This window comes from Siphateles boraxobius, unplaced genomic scaffold (assembly GCF_051911475.1).
Source record: "Siphateles boraxobius isolate OS27281-9 unplaced genomic scaffold, OSU_SipBor_1 68, whole genome shotgun sequence".
Classification (NCBI taxonomy): domain Eukaryota; kingdom Metazoa; phylum Chordata; class Actinopteri; order Cypriniformes; family Leuciscidae; genus Siphateles; species Siphateles boraxobius.
In genome coordinates this window covers 14,817,511-14,838,899 of record NW_027509195.1, presented here as the reverse complement: position 1 = coordinate 14,838,899, position 21,389 = coordinate 14,817,511, and the positions used below count along the sequence as shown (strand labels likewise).

At 37.0% G+C, this 21,389-nt stretch overlaps 1 protein-coding gene across 1 annotated transcript in view; it reads right to left on the bottom strand.

The window, feature by feature from the left end:
- eif3ea (eukaryotic translation initiation factor 3, subunit E, a) overlaps window positions 1–21,389 on the bottom strand; it is a 41,582-nt gene that overhangs the window by 8,303 nt on the left and 11,890 nt on the right. The window contains exons 6-10 of the mRNA XM_077215030.1: window positions 16,506–16,631; window positions 13,861–13,985; window positions 9,886–10,012; window positions 7,731–7,832; window positions 1,603–1,712 (exon numbers count right to left, since the gene is read on the bottom strand). Of these exons, the coding sequence (XP_077071145.1) occupies window positions 1,603–1,712; window positions 7,731–7,832; window positions 9,886–10,012; window positions 13,861–13,985; window positions 16,506–16,631 (590 nt within the window). The remainder of the gene's footprint in view (window positions 1–1,602; window positions 1,713–7,730; window positions 7,833–9,885; window positions 10,013–13,860; window positions 13,986–16,505; window positions 16,632–21,389) is intronic.

Below are 21,389 nucleotides of genomic sequence, written 5' to 3'. Positions count from 1 at the left end.
TGTACCAATGACATGCACCAGTAATCCAAAAATGGATGTTTTCCAATCCTCTATACCCTCTAAACAGACATAACACTGTCTTTCAGGCGACTCCTTTGAGCTACTAACTTGAACAGATAAACAGCAATCACAATTCGGTTTCCTAGTTCAGCATTACCTTTGTCGCCTTTGACAAGAAAATGGATTCAATTGCAACGAGACTGCCAAAAAAGAGCCAAGACTCCAAATCAATTCCAGACTATCTGCAACTGGAGATTTGGACAGAGCCTGATCACATTCCATGTTTCAACCTTGACTCCAGCCCTTCTTGGTTTAATACAGCTCAGAAAATGTGAGCGAGCAATTAGGCTGTACAATGAAGCATGGAAATAGTGCAAGAACCTTTTTGATCGCTGTGTGTGCGTTTAGAAGAGAAATAACAGATTCCGAATGTCTGTATATGTTTGCACGTGCACTGCTGGGGAAAAAAACCCTCCTTTCATCAAACGTGGTATATGATATTGTGTCGGGTGAGTGTGTGCATTCACGAACATGGACTTTCGGGATTTACAGGATGTCATAAATCCCCAGAGGTAGATGCAACCTGTTAGCAGATCTCCAGTTTGCCGTCAAGTGCTTTCTGCTTGGCGCAGAGGCGGTGGCGGGAAAAAAAAATGCAGGACAGATGCTCAACGACTACTAGTTATGAAAGCTCATTAAACAGGCAGGAGGGCAATGCGGCCTCTCTGCTCTGCACTCCCGTCACTGAAAGGCTAATAGGAACCAGACACAGGGAAACCATTGACACCCACCCAAACCTCTCTTTCCATTCAGACCACTTCTTTTCCACCAATGGAAAATGTTGGGGACTGAAACCATTGCATGTCTTCTCTGGAAGCCTACACAATGCCTTATAAATACCGTAAAAGAGGTAATAAAAAAGTGCAACCAGAGTAAATTGGTAATAAAACACCTGCCGAAATATAGACCGGAGAGTCTATGAGGAGTTGGTAATTGTAATGGTAATTGAACCGTGTGGATCAATGAACAACATAAATCACTGTAAATTTATCTTAACTATTCTCTTTAATCGGTTTAATTAAGGCAATATTCCTCTTCGATTGCGCTCTAAGTGAATTAGCGCAGATAAAAAATTCCAAACGCCACTTTATTTACAACGACGTGACAAGACACAACAGACAATAACGGAGTAAGTGGCGCTAGAAGAGAAAAATCTGCTGTATTATCCACATATTAAGATCATCCCGAGGGCCAATATGTAGACCCTTTAGACATGCTTCAAAACAGATGGGTGGATGTGCCTGGGATGTCTGGTTCTGAATGCGTGTCTCCATGTGTGAGATTGAGGTGCTGGCAGCCGGTCTCTGGACATGCTTCCTCTAGCACACTGGGTAATAAAAACTTATCAGAGAGTGGAGTGGGAATGGAACAGAGGAAACAGGAAACGTTCCCACATTGTGGACACATTTTCAGACCTGCTACCTTTTTTTTTTTTCATTCCTAACAATTTATCCATCATTTGTCCACTTTAAAAGGGATTTCAAAATTTGTTACATGATCCAGCAGTTATTTTGTACTACATTGAAAATCATAAGTACTTACTTTATACTGATGCACTGGTGAATTCGGCAGAAGGTCTCGAAGATGAACAAACGAGCATTTTCGATAAAGTCCTCAAGGCACGCCACAAGAAAAAAATCATTCACCAGCACCTTCAAAAGATTTAAATGCTTACATTAGACACTTAATGCATTTTCATGCACACAATCTAACATTGATTATACTAAAACCAAGGATTTTCAAACCGTTTGATACCACAGATGCTTAAATATGATGATTCCTTTGCATAAGCCCATAAAAAACCTAATGCTTTTTATTTTCATACACTTCAATGAAAAATACAGTTGAAATACAGTTCAAAAGAGTAGGGTGGGGTCGGCAAAAGTTTTGAAAGAATTTCATCTCTTTTCCAAGGCTTCATTTATTTTATTAAAAACATTTTCAGCAGCCATTTCTCCAGTCAGTCACAAGATATAATAGAAAGATTTCTGATGCAATGATAATAATATATGATACATTATACGTGATACAATATTTTCAGTATTCTTCAATGACTATAAAGTTAAAAAAGAACAGCATGTATTTATTTATTTTTTGTAAATGTATGTAAAAGTATTTATTGTAAATTTTTATCACTTTAATGCATCATTGAATAAAAAATTAAATCTCTGCATGTTTTAAGTTATATTGAGATATGTGTGTGTATATATATATATATATATATATATATATATATATATATATATATATATATATATATATATATATATATATATATATATATATATACACACACATACATACAAATATTAATGCAAGCGCCTGTCTACAGTTTGATGTCAAACCTGGGAGAAAAAAGAAAAAAAATGTTTTAGGATTAGGAGAAGAGTTTGGTCCTAAAGTTTGCTGGAACACAGAAACTCTGTGGCTAAACTGGACAATGAGCAGAACAGGAAGTTTATATAAACTTAGAACTGAAATAAAAACAGTTCCCATCCGAGGTCTCTGTAATAGCACCTGGTTGGGGAGTAACGGTGTGGGAAAAAGGCCAAAAGCAAGCATTATGACAAATTATGGAAATTAATTTGTAGCTGAAAATTAAAGCAATGGAAGCCTATAGTTAACACATATAAAATGGTGTTTAATGCTATCCTCTGGAGAAAACCATTATCTGGAAGCACAAAAAAAGGAAAATCTGAGGTCATTCTCAGCACTCTAAACCAACCACAGATCTTGGAATTCCACAGTCCCCACATGAAACGGGGCAGGAACAGAGCCAGCCACTGAATCTACCGCATTGGCTGTGACTTATCGCCGTTTGTCTTGCCCATTGCCGCAGGGTCCGTCGGGCTGCGTGGTGGAACCAATTTACAGTGCCACTGCTTTCAAACATCTCAACTACAGTCTACTATCAATCTCAGATGAGCTCCGATCACCGCATACTAACCTACACATCCTAAAGAGACCTGGTGTGCTTTACCTTGCTGTCAAAAAGCGAATAGTGCGGTGCATTCCAGTCAGCTGAAGACATGTGCAAGCCCCTGCTGTCTCTGCACGGTTCACATGCAGTCCCCCGTCCCGCGGCTTCGTGTGCACGTCTGCGCTCACAGCCCCCGCTTTGTTTGCTTAGGCTTGAGAGCTACTATCTCTGGTGTTCTGCTTGAAGCAATCCCAACTACATGGCCATGGCCCTATCAGCCAACACACATTTCATCATTGACATTGTCTTATCTTAAGCTGATAACAGTTCGCTTAAGTGCTAGAATTACTGTTGAGGTTTTTTTTAGTAAGAGGGGGAGAGAAGGCGGCTACAACAGCTTTGTAGCAGAAAAAAAAAAAAAATTCAATTTATGCTTAACTTACTGGAATCTAAAAGTGCAGCTTTAGGTTGTTGACGTTTTTCCCAGTCTTCCAAAAGATTGAAAACAGGGCTATATAAGGTTGTGTCTATGTTTTATGCATAGCATAGACATTATGAGCCCAAACCATTGTGTAAATGGCCCCTCTCCGCTGAGATGGATCAACTGAAGAAGGAAAAATTACAAAAGCTGACTGGATAAGCATGATAAGGTAATCACAATGCAAAGTAAGCAATGTGATGATCCACAGCTTGAAGAAAATCCCAGAACACTTATGCGGTCAGTCTCTACAGATCCAGGACCGTGTCCAGTTGGACTGAATCACAGGCCTGCAGAACCTCTGGAGCCATTGGTGCCGACTAGGTGTGTAACGCTTACCCTCATGTCACGATTCGATACATATCACAATACTGAACTCACGATGATATTATTGCGATACTCCACTCACGATGATATTATTGCGATACTCCAAGACATATGATAAAAGGTTAACAAAAAATGTACTGTTGATTAAAATGCTAAATTTGTTATTACATTGAGATGTGTAAATGAATGTGTGTTGCTGGAAACCCAAGCATCTATGGGACAGGACAATAGTTACACCAGAATAAAAATATTAATGATTCAGAAGCTGAAAGTACAGAATTATTTTAGATGAATATGTTTGCACTCTGTCGCAGACTAGATACATTTAAAATAATGTAGGCCGCGTTTTACTGGTAACAGACATTTGACATTATCAGGGTCCACACATTTTCCCCCATTGCATTATTATAAATTATATATAGTAGTTTAATGTAGTACTGACACTAAAACTCTGAAAACTTGAATTTTTTTCTCACACAGTAATTTTTATTTTGGGTGAACTATACACAATACATATTGTTGCATTTTTGTATTGTGATATATTGTGACACGATATATTGTTACACCCCTAGTGCTGATGATATGCTATGGAATTGCTTGTACACAACAGTACTGTATTTGGGTTATTTAAGCTTATTTTAGACATCAAGTATGAGGTCAGTATTATTTATTTTTTAAATAAATCAACTACCGTTTTCAACATTGATAATAAGAAAAGTTTCTTGAGCATCTAATAATTTCTAAAGGATCATGTGACACTGAAGACTCCTGGGATGCGAAGCTGAATTTTCATCATCATTCCCATGAGTAAATTACAATTGAAAATATATTCAAATAAAAACTGTTATATTAATTCACAAAACATTTAAATTTAAAGGGCAATATATAAAATGAAGAGGGAAATACTTTTCAGTGAACCCTCACTGGATCTTTATGACTTTTGTAAAATTACTTTTTTTTTTTTTATGGTGAAAAAGTTAGCAGCAGTTAACACACACACACACAATTAAAACAAAAATATATTTTTTATATTTATTTATTTTTGGACCTCAAGCACCTCCCCTTTCAATAATATTTTCTATATTAATAAAATAAATAAATAAATTGAGCTATATTACAGGAAAGTGTTAAATTAATATCCTTTTTACCCACTTAAAAAGGAAGTTGCTCATTTGGGTCATACAACTTGTTTTTTTTTTTCTTTTCTTTTACAATCACTTAAATAAATAGTTACTGTAATGAACTTGTTTGAAGGCGAGGGGATGTTTGTTTTTGTACGAGTAAAGGCGGTTAAGAGCAAACAGTCTGATGACTCGCAAGGCTTTGGCAGTCTAACAGGAAAAGCCTTGGGCTGTTGTAGAAGGGCAACTCTGATTTTGTAAGTCACCAGTCAATCAGACTGTGATTTTGAAAGCATTTATAGCTGACATACATCTGAGCCTAGCCAGTTATGCTCACATACCACATAGTTTAACTTAAGTTTTTTTTATTTTTTATGTGCAGCTTGTGATCTCGATAATGCCTCAGGCTTTCTTAATCAGGGTCAGGACTAATTAGTGGCCATTTATGCAGTGTCTGGGCTGAACTCTGGTTGTAGAATACGCCTGGTTCTGGTGGTCCAGTAGCCAGGGGGCTCTCAAGAGATCTCACAGATGCAGGTGTGCTAATTATTGCTAGCCTTACAAACCCTGGACTCCAAGCATGCAAACTGTAATAGGGATCCCCCTAATGACTCGATCATTTAGACCAGCAGAGACGAACCTTTATACCCCCAACATTTAGACCCTCTCCCACACAAAAAAAAAACTTCTGGTGATTTAGGCACACGTTTTCTTCTATGTTTCTTGACGATAAACGTCTAGAATGAAAAACAGCTGGCCTGATCAAATGGGCACCCGCACAAGAGTAAATGTTTATAAATCATGTCAGCGTTTTAGGAAGGTTCCCATTTCAATGTTAAGTTGGGTTATTTCATTCTCCTATAAAAAGCCTGCAATTTAACATACGGGGTGCTTGTTAAGAAACAAAACTGAATTGTATTATTTTGGGCAATAGTAGACGATGGACTGGTCTTTGAATTCATAATTTCGAGAATGGGAATGAGCTTCGACATAAGTGCGCACTAGGCTAAAGGCACTCAAGCTAATTACGCTTGGGATGAATCTTTGTAATGTAATGTGTTTACTGCAACCAAGAATGCGCCTGAAGGCCATTTCTGGCTTTTATCACACTAAGACTTTCTTATAATACTTTTTGGCATTTAAAATTTGGCACGTTTGTGGGGAAGCTTACCAAATGCATTTAGGTTGAAATTTAATGTTTTCCAGGGTCGCATGGTAGCAAAAGTCATTTGCACTATTCTCTACACTATGTTAATGATAATACCAATTCACTGGAAAAAAAAAAAATCCTCTCTCACTAAAGCCGAGACGTGATTAATTTCGTGTTCAGTGTTTTGTAACAGCAGCTCTAAAATCTTGAAAATTGAAAATAAAAAATTGTCATAATTTATGCACCTTCACTTTGTTCCAAACCTGGCCATTTTTTCTTTACGTAGAACACAAAAGGAGAAATTTTGAAGATGGTGAGTGGATTAAAACTTTCGAGTTTAAAAAAAATATATATGCAAAAGCACTATAAAAGTGGTCCTTAAGACTCATATTCCAAGAGTTACGATAGTTTTGTGTGAGAAAGAAAAAATCTAAATCTTTATACATAAACTACAACATGCAATATATCCACCCTAATCATCTGAATTCCTAAGAAAAATACCAATATATGACCGTTCTTTTGAGAATTGATCTTTCCAATCAATTAGTCTGAAAGATTAATTTATGATTCTGATCTAATTGCTGATTTTGAACAACTCCAACAGCTCACATCAGTGTGAATAGACACAAATTTAAGTTTAGTCCTCACATGAAACTACCATATGACTTCAACAGGCTTGGAAAAAAGTTCACAAGTTGTATGGACCACTTTTATGGTGCCTTGGCTTTTTTTTTAGCTTAAAAGCTTCAGTCTCTTTTCAATAAAAACTGCATGGAAAAGATTGATTTGGATTTTTGAGGTGAGCTATTCCTTTGAAACAGCTTTTAACTCTAATCCGTTGTGTTTTTTTGTTTTGTTCCGGTGCAGGGTTGGCATTGGGAGTCAGTAGCTTAACTGTAAAAACAGAAAGAATGACACAGCAGGGCAAGGGTGAAAACTGATGAAGTGACCATTATGGAAGGCCATTTATAAACGGGAACAAAAATACAGATCACTGGCTTGTCTGTACCGCAGAAAGCTCTTTCCAGTGCGCGTGTCCGCCTCTGCACACCAAAAGCACTTCTTGTTAACCATCCCACTGATCTGACAATTACCGGCTATCATAAAAACATGACAAATGGTGAGTCAGAGGCTCTTTCAGGGGCCCACTTCCACAGCTGCCCATGACACCGCGGCATGCAGAGACCGCCTGAGCTTTAAGACCCCTTCCAGGGCCCGAAACAGAAGGGTAGGCTGTTTGTGACTGCAGAAAAGTGACAGACAGCATCGCTAAGCATCGACCATCAACGGTTATGGTAAAGTTCAGAGGACACTTCTGACAAATCAGAGGTCGGAGACTCAGTGTGATGTCATCACAAATCATCATTAGGGAAATTGAGACATCATCTGCGTAAATTACAAAGTTAAAGGCTTTTTGTGTCCAGACAAGAAGTGAAGGATGAGTTCAACATTTTAGAAGGATAGTCTCTTCAAACGCATTCACTAATGGAACCTGTTATGAAACGTTAGGAATCTTATGTTATGAATCTTATGCTTTTGAAAAAAACAGGAACATGATACAAGATACAATCAATCTGCGAAGTCCCTATAAAGAAGAAGGTGTGCTGTGCTTTTAAGGATACGCAAAGAAACAAGCTAATAAAAAGGTAACAGGAAAAGACAGCTGGAACTTACCGCCTCACACTCTCGCAGCTTCTTCTGGGCACTATCAAAGTCAAAGTTCACATACAGACACTCAACAAACTCCGTGATTGGATCTTTGTAGGTGTATGACTCCTAAAAAAAGAGAACAAAAGAAAAATGAATGGAAAATAGTTATTTAAGGGAAAGTTCACGCAAGAAAAACAACTTCCACCGTTCGTTCTCAAACTGGGGTGTGTTTTTCATTATAGGTTTGTCTGTTTTATTAACAAATAGTTTCACATCACAAGCAGAACTGATATCAGCTGTTATAGCAAAAAATTACAGCTTCTTTCATCTTGTGGTTACAAACATGACTGTCGACTAACTGTTGCATCTATTTTCTTAATTGACACAAGCTGACAGTTAATTTGCCTACAGTAAAGAAATCAAGTCACATATATGGTAAATAGTAAAACTGTCCTTGACAAGACTTGTAACAGTGTACAAGTAATACGGACTACTTTTATGGCACTTTTTCCATTCTCAACAGCAGCCTGGTTTTTCCAACCACATTGTAATGCAGATTTTGGGATACCACATAAAATTCTGAATGGAAACACTAATACGTGGCTTAAATAATACATTATAATTAATTAATATAATTAATTGAAATGTTAAAATATCAAATAAATTAAATTTGCAACTTCCATTTACAACTATTCTCTTTTGGTGTATATGGAAAACAATAGCTCCACATTCTGCAAAATATATTCTGTGTTGGTCCATTGTAGAATAAAAAACTTACTGGTTTCAAACAATATAAGGGTGAGCAGATGATCAGAGAACTTTTATTTTTGGTTGAACTCTTCCTGTCTGGTTGTTTATAATAATGAGAATAACCTCTGCTTAATGTTCCATGTCTATAAACAGCCATGAGCTGAAAGACTTTAGTACAGTACAATCCCTTTAGCAGAGAACCTGATGGGATGAATACCATTGGGATATGTGATAGTCTTTGGGACTTCCCTGGATGTAAATACCATAGATGCTTGAGTAACCATGAGAAGAGAAACTTGTGCAGGGAGTATGGTGAGCACCTCAGGACACATGTTTAAGTGATTACGCAAAGGCTGCGGGATGTACTTATTTGGATTTCAGTGCCATTGATCTCTGAAGAAGCTACTGTTGTTGGACACACACATCAGAACACTACAATCAGACTGCCCAGCACCATTCATCAAATCTAATGGGTTCAAGACTCGCACGGCCTGAGGAGGCACATAGATAAACAGAGCTTTTATTTTCAGGCCAATATACACCGCTCGTTCATTCATTCTTTTCCACAGACGCAGCGAGGTATAAGATTCCCTGCAATGTTTTAGATGTATTAAATTCGAAAAAAAATACACTTATTTAACAAAGAGAAAGCATCGTTTATCTGGTTATGGGTAACCTCTTATTGAAAACATCTTTCAGTACTCACAAGGCCAGTGTGGATGATAGGAGGAAGACCAACAGAGTACGAAACAGTTATCAATAAAAAAGCACCACCTGACAAATTGCTCAAATTGAATTAAAAGAAAAAAAGCTTAAAACGTAATAAGCCTGATGATGCACACAAAGTAGCATGAATGCAAATGAAAAATATTGTAATTTTTTTTTATTATCTAGGCACACAAACATGAAGCCAATCCATTTAATGTGTTCATAAATTAATAATAAAAAAAACAATACAAACAAAATATAATATAATTTCTCGGCATATATTGATTACATTAATTTAATTAAATTTTAACTCAACTGACAGCCCTGGTATAAACATTTTAATTTAAAGTCAAAAAAACATTTATTATATATTTTTTAATATTTATATATACACTTTAATAATAATGTTTAATTTGATAGTTTTTTATGGTGCATCACTACAACTATCAAATTAAATGTTCATATACTATAAATGTATGTATAAATATTAAGGAAAGTAGTATTTATGAATACTCATAAATATTATATTTATAATTCTTGAAATGTTGATACAAGAGCTGTCAGTTGATTTAAAAATTTCATCAAATTAATTTAAGTAAAACATTACTTCATATTTTTATGAATAGTTTTCAATAATAAATAATGCAATAAAAGAATACAAATTGACTGAAGGACATGGCAAACCAGTACATAAATGAAAAACCAAAGTCCTGTCTGATACCTGCTGGATGACTTTCACCAGATCCTTCAGCACCTGCCTACGCTTGCGGACGTCCTTGTTAGTGATGACAGCAGTGGTCAGATAGCGCAGTATGTGTGGGCACATGGTCTGAATAGCATTTAGGTACCTGCAAACAAAAACAACAACAACAACAGTCACACGCTTGAAGGACAGCTATCATCTCTACAGTGAAAAAGTCACATGATGTAATTTGTCAAGGTTGGATACTGTTTTCACAGCAAAAATTTTCTTATAAGAACGATGAACTATCAGTTTTCCTATTCTCATATAGTGAACTTGCACATTCTTGTTAAACAGAAGAACAAGAATAAGACCGTGTTGAAAGCACCTCTGTTCATTGGTCCCACTGTGGAGGGAAGCGAAAAGGAAAAGCCCCTTTCTAGACACGGATCACCAGCTACAGGCCTGCAGAGCAGTGAAACACTATCCCACCAGGGACTTGTTTTTCAGCCACAGGTCAACTAGCTGTGGGCTTCACAGAGAATGAAAGCTACATAACACTACTATTACAACCCAAGACAAAGTTTCCTCTCTACCGACTAGAGACGTGCAAGAGCTTTCTTATATAGACAAAAAAAAACATACAACAGATGCCTTGTCATAGGGCTAAGAGTTCCTATTAAAGTGCACTTAACATTTCGAGTCAATTTGGAGGACGGCCTCCGCGCCTGCGGTATCTGTACGAACATCTTTGACCCCCTCCCTCCCTCATCCCCCCATACGAGGACCAAATTAAATTTCAAGGAGGAAGTGGAACTGCTCTACCTTGGCCAGGCCCTAAAGCTCCCTTACAGATCAGCATGGAGAAACACATGTCACTTGGAGGAAAAGGAGGAGGGCTGCCGGATGGTTTAATTAGCCGAAACAATTAAAGGGACAAGGGGGCCTGTGGCACTTGTGATGTTGGAGCTAAAAACAGCAGCGGGCTTCGGCGGTGTGTGATCCCAGTTGGCGCAGCCTTCGGTCTCTCCTCCCTTTGTAGTTGTCTGACTTCATGGCAAACCACAACACTTCATGCTGTGTTCCTGATTAACTTACACCTACCCGCTCTCCCAGGGAGGCTCCGATGGCCAGACCGCTCACATGAGTCATGATGCCATATCTGGGCTTCGCACAAAAAAAAAGCATTATCTAACGGAGCCCAACAGCTACGACCAAAGCCATGATATGGCTTAATCGGTTGCTAAATGACTTCGCAAGGAAAAAGGGCAAAACAGGAAGTAGTAGTTCAATTTGAGTGCGTCACATTCCCTTTAGGGAGGTAGGGATTTAGGATAGGGCTGCAACTAAAAACTACTTTGATAATAGATTAAGGTTTTGATTGTGTTGTTGACCCGTGTTAGATTCTGACCTAGGTCATGTTCCGCTTCTGTTTCGACTCTCTCTCAACGTACTTTCCTGTTGGAGTAGTTTAAAGTGATAGCTCACCCAAAAATGAAAATTTTGTAATTTTCTCACCCTCAAGTTGTTCCAAACCATTATGAGTTTCTTTCTTCTGTTGAGCACAAAAGAAGATATTTTGAAGAATGTTGGTAACCAGACAGTTGACAGTAGCCATTGACTTCCATAGTATTTTTTTTTTCAACTGTGGAACTCAATTGCTACTGTCTGGTTACCAACATTCTTCAAAATATCTTCTTTTGTGTTTAAATAACCAAAACGGCACCATTATTAAAATTCTGTCTGATACCAATAAGCTGGTGATTATTTTATGTTATTGACAATAAATGACAAAAAAAGACAATTATTCTATGTCATGCTTTTAAAACATTTAAGTGAATTTAGTAACAAAATTGTTCAACATAATGAATGTAAGCGTGATATTAAATTAAAGTATACCAAAACATTTAGGGTCAGCAAGATTTTTTCAAATATTTTAGTGCTGAATGATGAAAGTTCAATAGAACAACATTTATTTGAAATAGAAATGTTTTATAAAAATGTCTTCACAGTCACTTTTAAACATTAAATGCACAATAAACAAGAAATGCGTTTTTACTACTTTAGACTGGCTTCACTGATGGAGGCTCTTAGCTGTTGCAGCCCTAATTTGGTGGGTCTGAGAGAGCAGAGAGAGAAAAAGGTAGAAAGGAGGCGAAGGAAAGAACGGTGGTGCAGTTCCAATTTCATGATGCATCTGAAGGGAGGAGGGGAATTAGAGGTAAATCAAGTGAAACTCTGAATCCACTCTCCGCTGGCCGGGATAGTGTTTCGGCGGTATTAGCTTTCCTGTTTGCACCTACATCATAGGTCATCTTGTGACAATATTCTTTCTCGAACTGCCCTTGGACTTGGTTAGAACGTATTATATGATAGCCTATCATTGGTATCGTTTTTCCTGCACTAAAAACATTTTGGTTTCTGTTTTTGTTTTGGCCGTCTGCTCGACGGCACTACTACATCGTGAACAATCTTCAGGCCGAAAGCACTGGATCGTACCCTGTCCTGAATGACAGCCAAACAACTATGAATTGAACCTGAATGCCACAGGCTGATGTCAGTCTTAATTGTCAACAAAACTTCAAAAACAACAAAAAGGAAAAGAACAGAAAACAAAGGATCTTTTCACAGGGTCAAAAAGAGACCATGATCCTGTTTTCCAACTAAAACATGACAATCAATGCATCTACCCTCCAAGAACGCAATACTGTTGAGGTACATAAAACGCAGTGCATCTAATGCAGTAAATTACACTCGGATTCAGATTTATGGGGTCTGATTACTCTTTGTGGCCACAGCTCTGCAAATTAAAGCTGAAGGCAGAAGAGGTGAGAGAACAACACAAAAACGAAAAGCACGCTGCCAGCATTGAAAGACCTCTGATCTGACGAGCCCAACCGCAATTTAGAAGTACCTTTTGGAGTGGTTTTAATGAAGCATAATGAATGTTCTTGTATAATGAGCCCCCACGTCCAAAGGGCTGCTGTTAAGCCAGCCAATTGTCTCAAAGGCAGGTCAAACATTCACTCTAGGTTCACGGCCACAGGTCACTGTTCATGACCGCTGTGTACTGTTTTTTAGGGCTAAAGAAAAAGCCAAACATAAACATGGTTTTCCAGCTAGCAACAGTACAATAAGCAACCTCAATCTGTCTTTTCACCCACTATGGTCAGGTTCCAATGATTAATTATTGGTCTGGTCGTCCTTAATCATCTATGCTGGTGAAAACTGATGGAAAACAACATCTTAGAGGCAGAAGTCCATTTTGTCTTTGAATAGTGTATAGGCATTAGGCTCAACAAAAGTGCATTAGTGGAAAAGTGTGGCCTTAAAATAGATGGAATGTAGAATTATTTAGTAGATCAAGTTTCCTACCTTAGGCACCAGGTGTAAACCCACTTAAAAAAGCTAGCAGACCCTTAATGCTTCTTTGCACCCATGTGCACACAACAAGACTGAACCTTGTTGCCCTTTAATGTGTTAAACCTTGACTAATCGGCAACAAAAAGCCCCAAATTATTCTTCTAGATTGCACACATATGAAAAATAAGTGTGTGTGTGTGTGTGCGTGTGAATATATGTATATTTACAAATGTGAAACTAATTTTGTGATAGTGACTTGAAACTACCACTTTTTCCTCATGTAACATTCAGACCTGATTGGGAAGGGGTGATTCATTGACATTTTTTTCCCATAAGATAAACATGCTTGTCCAGGATCGACAACATTGCTTTTTAAGAAGCTTAAAACATTAAACCCGTGAGTTAAGCAGCCCATTTGCCATTGTCAGCATTCGTCTGTGCTGCCAGACTCATTTTCGAGCTGACCGCTGGGGTCGTGGGTCTGTGAGCGGCTGGCTGGTGAGCCCAGCATCAGCAGTTTCGTTTGCGGACTGTGGTGGGCTTTCCAACCTGGACCCGTGCTCTCCTCCTACCTCATCCGTTTTTATTAGAGTCAAACCAAAGCAAAACCAAATCCCAGATGGAAAACGAGCAGCTGCAGAAGGTGCTTACTGTGGCTGGTAGAGGAAAAGCTCGATGATGTTGTCTCTGCCTTTGGGGTGGTTGAAGAACACAAAGAGTGACCAGTGGATCAGCCAAGTCCTTTGCTGGAGAGACTGGAGAGGAGAACTTACCGTCTGTAAAGATATAACAAAAATAGAAGGGAAAGGGTATTAAAAATCATTGACAAGGATTGGTTCAACCCCAAATTAAAATTTTACTAAGCCTCATGTTGTTCCAAACCTGCATGACTTTCTTTTTTTTAATAAATGATTTATTTGATAATTTGATTGTATTTAATCAAAAATACAGTAAAAACAGTAATATTGTCAAATATTATTACAATTTAAAATATATTATATATTTCAATTCCTGCGAGGGTAAAGCCGAATTTTCAACAGCCATTACGTCAGTGTCACATGATTCTTCAGAAATCATTCTAATATGCTGATTTGGAGCTTAAGAAACATTTATTATTATTGTCTATGTTTAAAACAGTTGTGCTGCTTAATATCTTTGTGGAACAACAATAAAAACAAATTCAGGATTCTAAATAGATACACAGAAATTCAATAGAAATTTCAGTCACATTTTAGATTAGGGTCCAACTCTCACTATTGACTAACTATAAACTGACTTTAGCCTCAATTAACTCATAATTACTGCTTATTAATAGTTAGTAAGGTAGTTGTTAGTTTAGGTATTGGGTAGGCAGAGGTGGGCACAAATACATCAAAAACTATTTTGCTACAAAATACAAATACTGGCTCATAAAATGTAACAAAATAAAATACAAAATACTGATGTGAAAAATGTATTTAAATAAAATACAAGTAATTAGTATTTTGAAAATACAAAAATACTCCCACAATAATCTTAAGTCTTTTTTTTTATTACTGAAAGGTCAATAACACAAATAGTAGCAATAATACAAATATGAGAAATGTGTAAATTCAAAATGGCGAAGAAGCAAAATAAAAAAGTATGGGCATTTCACTAAATCGCTACAGGGCCTGAAATAGCTCCCTCTGACGTCAATGGCATGTATAGCTAAGTTCACATCAATGGTGTGGTAGACTGCCCTTAATAGCAAAACGTGTTTGATGTAGGCTACGTAGCCATATTATCACCGTGACTCTACTCTTGCCTTAACGGACAAGTTCGGTATTTTACACTTAAAGCCCTGTTTTAAGATCGTTTCTGATGAAATAGAACGGTTAAGATTGAAATTTGGAAAAATGCTGGTGTCCCGAGAATTTTCGGTTTCTCTTGCAGTGCGCAGTCTTGGCCGCCGGAATTTCCTTACAAAAATGCTCCACAAAGGCATTACTTATGTCTTTTGGAATGCAGTTGGCTTATATATTAAAAATATGAAAATCACTGAGAAAGCTGCTTTCATTTTAAAATACTTACGCGCGCTTTGTGAAGAGTGCTCGTGCATGCGGCTGTGTGCGACTCATTGGTTAAATGTACTTGCATCTCAAAATGCTTTTGACGCGAAATTAATGTAAACAGTCAGTTATATCTTAAACCAACAGGACAAACCACATTTACAATTTCAAAAGAGATATGTGCATTAGTGTGAATGCAGCTTATCGTATAGGGGGAAATTCACTCCAGCTCTTGAATGGAAAACGTTCAGACAGCCTACTTTAAATACTGAAAGCACTCTTTGTTTATTGCTTGTCATGTTTTTTTTTGTTCCTCTTTATTTACTAGCTTTTATATTTTGAAGCTATATTAGTTTATAGCCCATTTAAAATTCTTAACATGTAATTGGTTTAATTAAATGTGTTATATATATATATTTTAAGTATGCATTTACACATGTAATTAAATACATATTTTAAGTGTTATTAAGATTAATTAATAAGAAAAAAAGTAGATCGGATCATGAGCTGCCTAAAGATTCCCATCCCTACTGTACAATGATTTATTGCTTGAAAGTAAAGAACTAAAAGTAATCGCATATTAAATCGCAATAGCAATATTGGTTAAAAAAAAAAAATCGCAATTAGATTTTTGTCCATAATCGTTCAGCCCTAATCCCTAATGTAAAATGATTTATTGCTTGTCTTTGTCGACTTATACAGAAGGTAAAGAACCTAAAAAGTAATCGCATTTTAAATCGCAATCGCAATATTGGTTAAACAAAATTACAATTAGATTATTTTCCATAATCGTTCAGCCCTAAATGTAAGTAAATACTGATAATATTTTCATTTTTAGTTGAACTATCCCTTTAAAAGGTGATTTGTCTTGATCGTGACTTGATCATAACAAGATGAACTTCTGACTCCGGAAAACCAACACTTGGCTTCCGCTGCCTTCCAGACTCAGTACAAATAAAAGTTCCGAATTGAAATTTACAATGTCCGAAGACTTTAATTTTTTATTTACTCATACTTCTCCCTAAGCCAAACCCTTCTTTCCCAGCTCAAATCCTCCAATTAAAAATCAAGCTGCACCGACATAACACAGCAATTAAGGTTTTGCTTGACTTGTGAGTTGCGGTGAGAAGGATTTGAGGAGATGGAGAAGAGGAGAGGAGGAACAGCAACAGCAGCGGTGCTATGCACAAACGCAAGGCGGTCAATATTACGGCCTATGTAAGGGAATCTGAGTGCGGTATTGAATTCTGAGTGGCGGGGCATTACATTGTTATCGATAGTCTCTCTCAGGCGGGTGAGGTCCTCCATGGCAGCTTCCCAGTTCTGCATCAGGATCTCTGAGGCAAGCTTGCCCCAAAGAGAGTTCAGTGCATTTCTGTCTGTGGCAGGGACCTGCACAAACACACACAAACATAAAAAAATACATTGAACCACTGTAAACAGAAGACAATGAAATCAACTCACTTCCCATCAAATTACACTGGTAGGGTGGCAGTCTTGGTCCTTTTCCACTTTCTAAATACTGTATTTCTGACATCTGCCATTTCACAGAGCTAAAAGTTAAGCTCTTGGTTAAACTGCTTGGTGGAGTATGCTTCGAGAATTGGGCTCATAAGGGAAAAATGGATCTTGAAAGAATATTTAGATTTTTATACAACTTATTTTGCTGTATTTCTGTGATAAAGTCACTGCTGCAACATACACACACCCTTCTCCTTAAGCACATCTGAGGTAAAAAAAAATACATTTTTTTTCTCTGTTTTGTAATGTTAGGAATGACATTTAATAATTTTACTCTGATTGTTATAATGATGATTCATATAAATTGTATATTGAATGAATCTGTATAATAGATTTTTTTTATTCAAGAAAGTGTGTATTTGAAGTGGATGGATTGAAGAGGTCATCAGACAAGGGACAAAAGGTCAAAGGCCAAGTTGTCTGTGATATTGCTGGGAAATAATTACGCAAGTTAAACAAGTGCTCTTTAACTAGCCTGGGGTCAAGCGCTATCTTGAGGGAAAGGAGGGTCATGTCAAGAGATGAAAGTAGCTTCAAATCACCAAAACGAACAGGAACTTTTTATTTTATTTTATTTGTTTTATTCAGAAGCACAAAATGTAAATAAAATTAGTTTAAAATAAGTTACTATTAAAGTAATTATTTCTGATATCCGGTATGGAGCATCATCAAGCACACATGGGGAACAAAAGCTCCCCAAAGCTCATGTGAACTTGCGATGACCTTAATGCTTTGCCTTTGGTGAGGGTCTCTTTAATGATGTGTGCTACTACCGCTACAGCCTCTGTTATTGGCCCTAACACATGTCTGCAAGCTTTGATCAGCTCTGAGATGTGGACAGGACCGGAGTGGCGGGACACTAATCAAAATGCCTGCTTGTGGAGGAGTGAGAGAATGAGGTCGAGATATTAGGTAAAGAAAATCAACTAATCAAATCAAAGGACAAACTAAACACAAACACTGAGGATGGATAGTTGTGTAGTGCCAAAGTTAATGAAAACCATTGAGTACGTCTTTGCTGGACAAGTAATGATTAAAAGTATTATTTAATTTACATTCACACAGACAATATGTTCAAAAGGCTGAACAGTCCTAAGGTTCTATGTCACGTCTACCTTGACAAAAATTCTTTGACAGCAGAAGCCAATGACAGCAGAAGCCAATAACATAAGTCTTGTTAACAGAGACAGGCCCTTGAAAATAATGTTTAGATAACTTGATTAACTAGTAATTGTGATAATGTCCTGAACATTTGGCGCAAAAGAAAAACATCCTGCGGAATCGAGTTATGAAACCACTGAAAGAAGCTCAGCTTCTTGTATGGAAATATGAACAAGATTTAACATGGTGCATCTCTGCAGACAATCAGCTTCAAAGGAACATAAGCGGTTTTAAATTATGACTCAAAACAAAAACAAACAAAGGGAACAGATAATGTGTTGCAGATTAGCGAGCTGCTGAAGCATCTTAGCATGTTTCATGAAAAAAGGGGGATGAGCTATAGCCAAAGGCTCATGGGAAATGGAGTTATTAGACTGACCACCAGCGTGCAAAAAAATGACCTATGACAGACGTAGCGGCATGCAGACAACCTGGAAGTCAGGGTCTGAATGTCAAAAGGAGCCCCGCATACATACAATGAAATCTAATTGGATGGACACTGCTCCTCGTGTACACTGCTTTTCAAAAGTTAGGGATCGGTAAGATTTTGTTTTTGAAAGTACTCTCTTATGCTCGCCCAGGCTGCATTTATTTAATCAAAAATACAGTAAAAACAGAAATATTGTGAAATATTATTACACTTTAAAATAATTGTTTTCTGTTTCAATATAATTTGAAATGTAACTTATTCCTGTGATCAAAGCTAAATTTTCAGCATCATTACTCCAGTCTTCAGTGTCACATGTTCATTCAGAAATCATTCTAATATGCTGGTTTGCTGCTAAAGAGACAATTCTTAATATCATCTAATGTTGAAATTTTTTTTAGGATTCTTTGAAATATAGAAAAAAAGAGCAGCATTTATCTGAAATAGAAAGCTTTAAATGTAATCTGTTTTATTGGTGTCTTTCCGTGTTTGAAACACTGATTAAGTGATTGAGACATGATCTGTATTTCGTTAAATTGCACTGTATCTTTCAAGATACCTTTTGATGTTCATTCATGTTTAATTCGTGCTTCAACTAATAATAAAGAACAAGAGGTGATCGGTTCACACACTCTCTGTGCTGCAGCTTCGCTTGAACTGAGGTGCTATCGCCAAAACGGTATTTATTGTTTGGTTTTATAATAAAATGACAGAATTTAAAAGCTGAGACAAAGCACAAAGCTTATTGCGATTTATTGGATTGGAGGTATGCTACAAAGTTTTGTTGATTCATCAACTGAAAACAGCATAGACTAAAAAAATAGATTCTTGGGATTTAAAAATTCATATTGGTTCAGCAAAATAAGCTAAATCATCAGTTAAAATCCAGAAATCCAGCCCTAAAATAAATTCTCTGTAGATTTACGGCAGAATAAAATCTACTTCTATATTTGCACAGTGAGACACAGTAGTATGGTTATAAAATACAATTAGAGTACAGACGTAACAGTGGAGCCCTTTCATCAAAATTCCCAAGTTGGATGTGTCTAAACAATAGTCAAAGCCCAAAAACTTTGAGAGATCAGCTCGGAGGGACAACCGGGGTAAAAGCCATCCCTGCTGCCAATATAAAGGTCAACGTTTCATTTCGAAAAGTGTTTGTTTTTTTTGTTTTTTTCCTGGAAGTCCCTGCCTGCTACATTTGGCGAAGCTCCATGTCATTATGGCAGCTTTCTGCACACTGACTGGCTTTCAGCACTGGCCATGCAAGAATAGTTTCAATACCTGGGTTTTTCCACAAGTTACCTTGAGTTTCCATTGCCTCCTGAAACGGGCACATTTTCACTGACTGACCAGCAACAATAAATTTACTGTGCTGGGGATCTGACGGGACACTCAATCTTTATTCTCAACATTCAATCCCTGCATTAACAGATGATATGAATAAGTTGCTCTTTTCGCACCGGGCCCTCACTGTAACAGGACCTCAGGTCTGGATTTTGCAAGCCTGGCTTCCTTCGTTAAATGGCTGTGTTTCCCACGCTAGAGGAGTTCTAGAGCCTGACATCTCCCATGCTAGGAGCCATCCAAGGAGATGGGAGGTCTGGCTTGAAAAGAGGTGGATAAACAGCAAATAAGAAAAGAAAAAGGGGCAGGTATTTGGTAAGAAAGCTCCACTAAAACCAGTTACATTATGGCTATTCCAATCACCTTCTCACTGTTGATGAAAATAGAAGATATTGAGTTACAAAGCATATTATCTGAGAATTATCTTAAATTTGAAATAAAAGGATAACAATTTAAACGCTTGAAAACATGCACAGGGAGAACATTTCTGGAAGCCATTTCCATTTATTTAGATTGAGCAGTGACCGCATAAACAAGGCTGGTTGTTGTGTGAATAGTCTAATCTACTCAAAACGCTTGATGCATTCGCAATACCAATGATGTGGTTTTCCTAGGATGAGTACACTGCATTGTATTTTAACTTATCCTAAAAAAAAAAACCTTGAGAAAAACCTAACATGCATGTAAAGCTCTCAGCACACTTACACAAGGAATAGTTCTCCTAAAGATAACAATTCTGTCATTTACTCAACCTCATATTGTTCCAAACCTGTATGAACACAAAATATACACTACCATTCAAAGTTTGGGGTCAGTATTTTTTTTTTTAAATAAATGCTGTTTTTTTTTAAACTTTCCATTCATCAAAGAATCCTGAAAATAAACTATAAAAAAAAAAAAAAAAAAACATATTTCCACAAAAATACTAAGCAGATGTTTTCAACACTGATAATAATAAATGTTTCTTGAGCATTAAATAAACATATTAGAAAGATTTCTGGAGGATTATGTGACACTGAAGACTGGAGTAATAATGCTGAAAATTCAGTTTTGCCAACACAGGTAATAGAAAACAGTTATTTTAAATTGTATTAATATTTCACAATATTACTGTGTAGCCTTTTTTTTTATTACCAACCCCCAACTTTTTAATGTTTTTGTCTATATAAGTCTATTGGGTCCAGTGTTGTTTTGGACCCCACTTACTTTCATTATATGGATAAAAACATTCTTTAAAAAAAAAAACTAAAAAAATAATGTGTTCTATGTTTTCCGCAAAAACATAGAAAGTCATACATGTTTTGAATGACATGATAGTGAAAAATTATGACAGAATCCTCAAGTATCCCTTTTAGTATGTCCTTGAAGCATCTATACTAATTAATATGCAAAAAAGAGTGACAAAAACTGAAGGGTGTAACTCAAGGCTCGTCGGCCGTTCCTTCCCTCGGCTCCCACGAAAACCACAGGGACACAACAAACAAACAAACAGCGTGACTGACGCTGCAAATCATTCACAAATGGGAAACATGTTGCAAATCTAAACAACACAGTCTTCATCACACCTCTGAAATGCTAAAACCAAGATTATTTAAAATCAAATAAAGGGTTTCTTTTCGGTAACTTGTTGCCACAGCGACGCTTGGCAAACATCTGGCCTTTTTTTTACAACAATGTAGGTAGAGTGAATCATA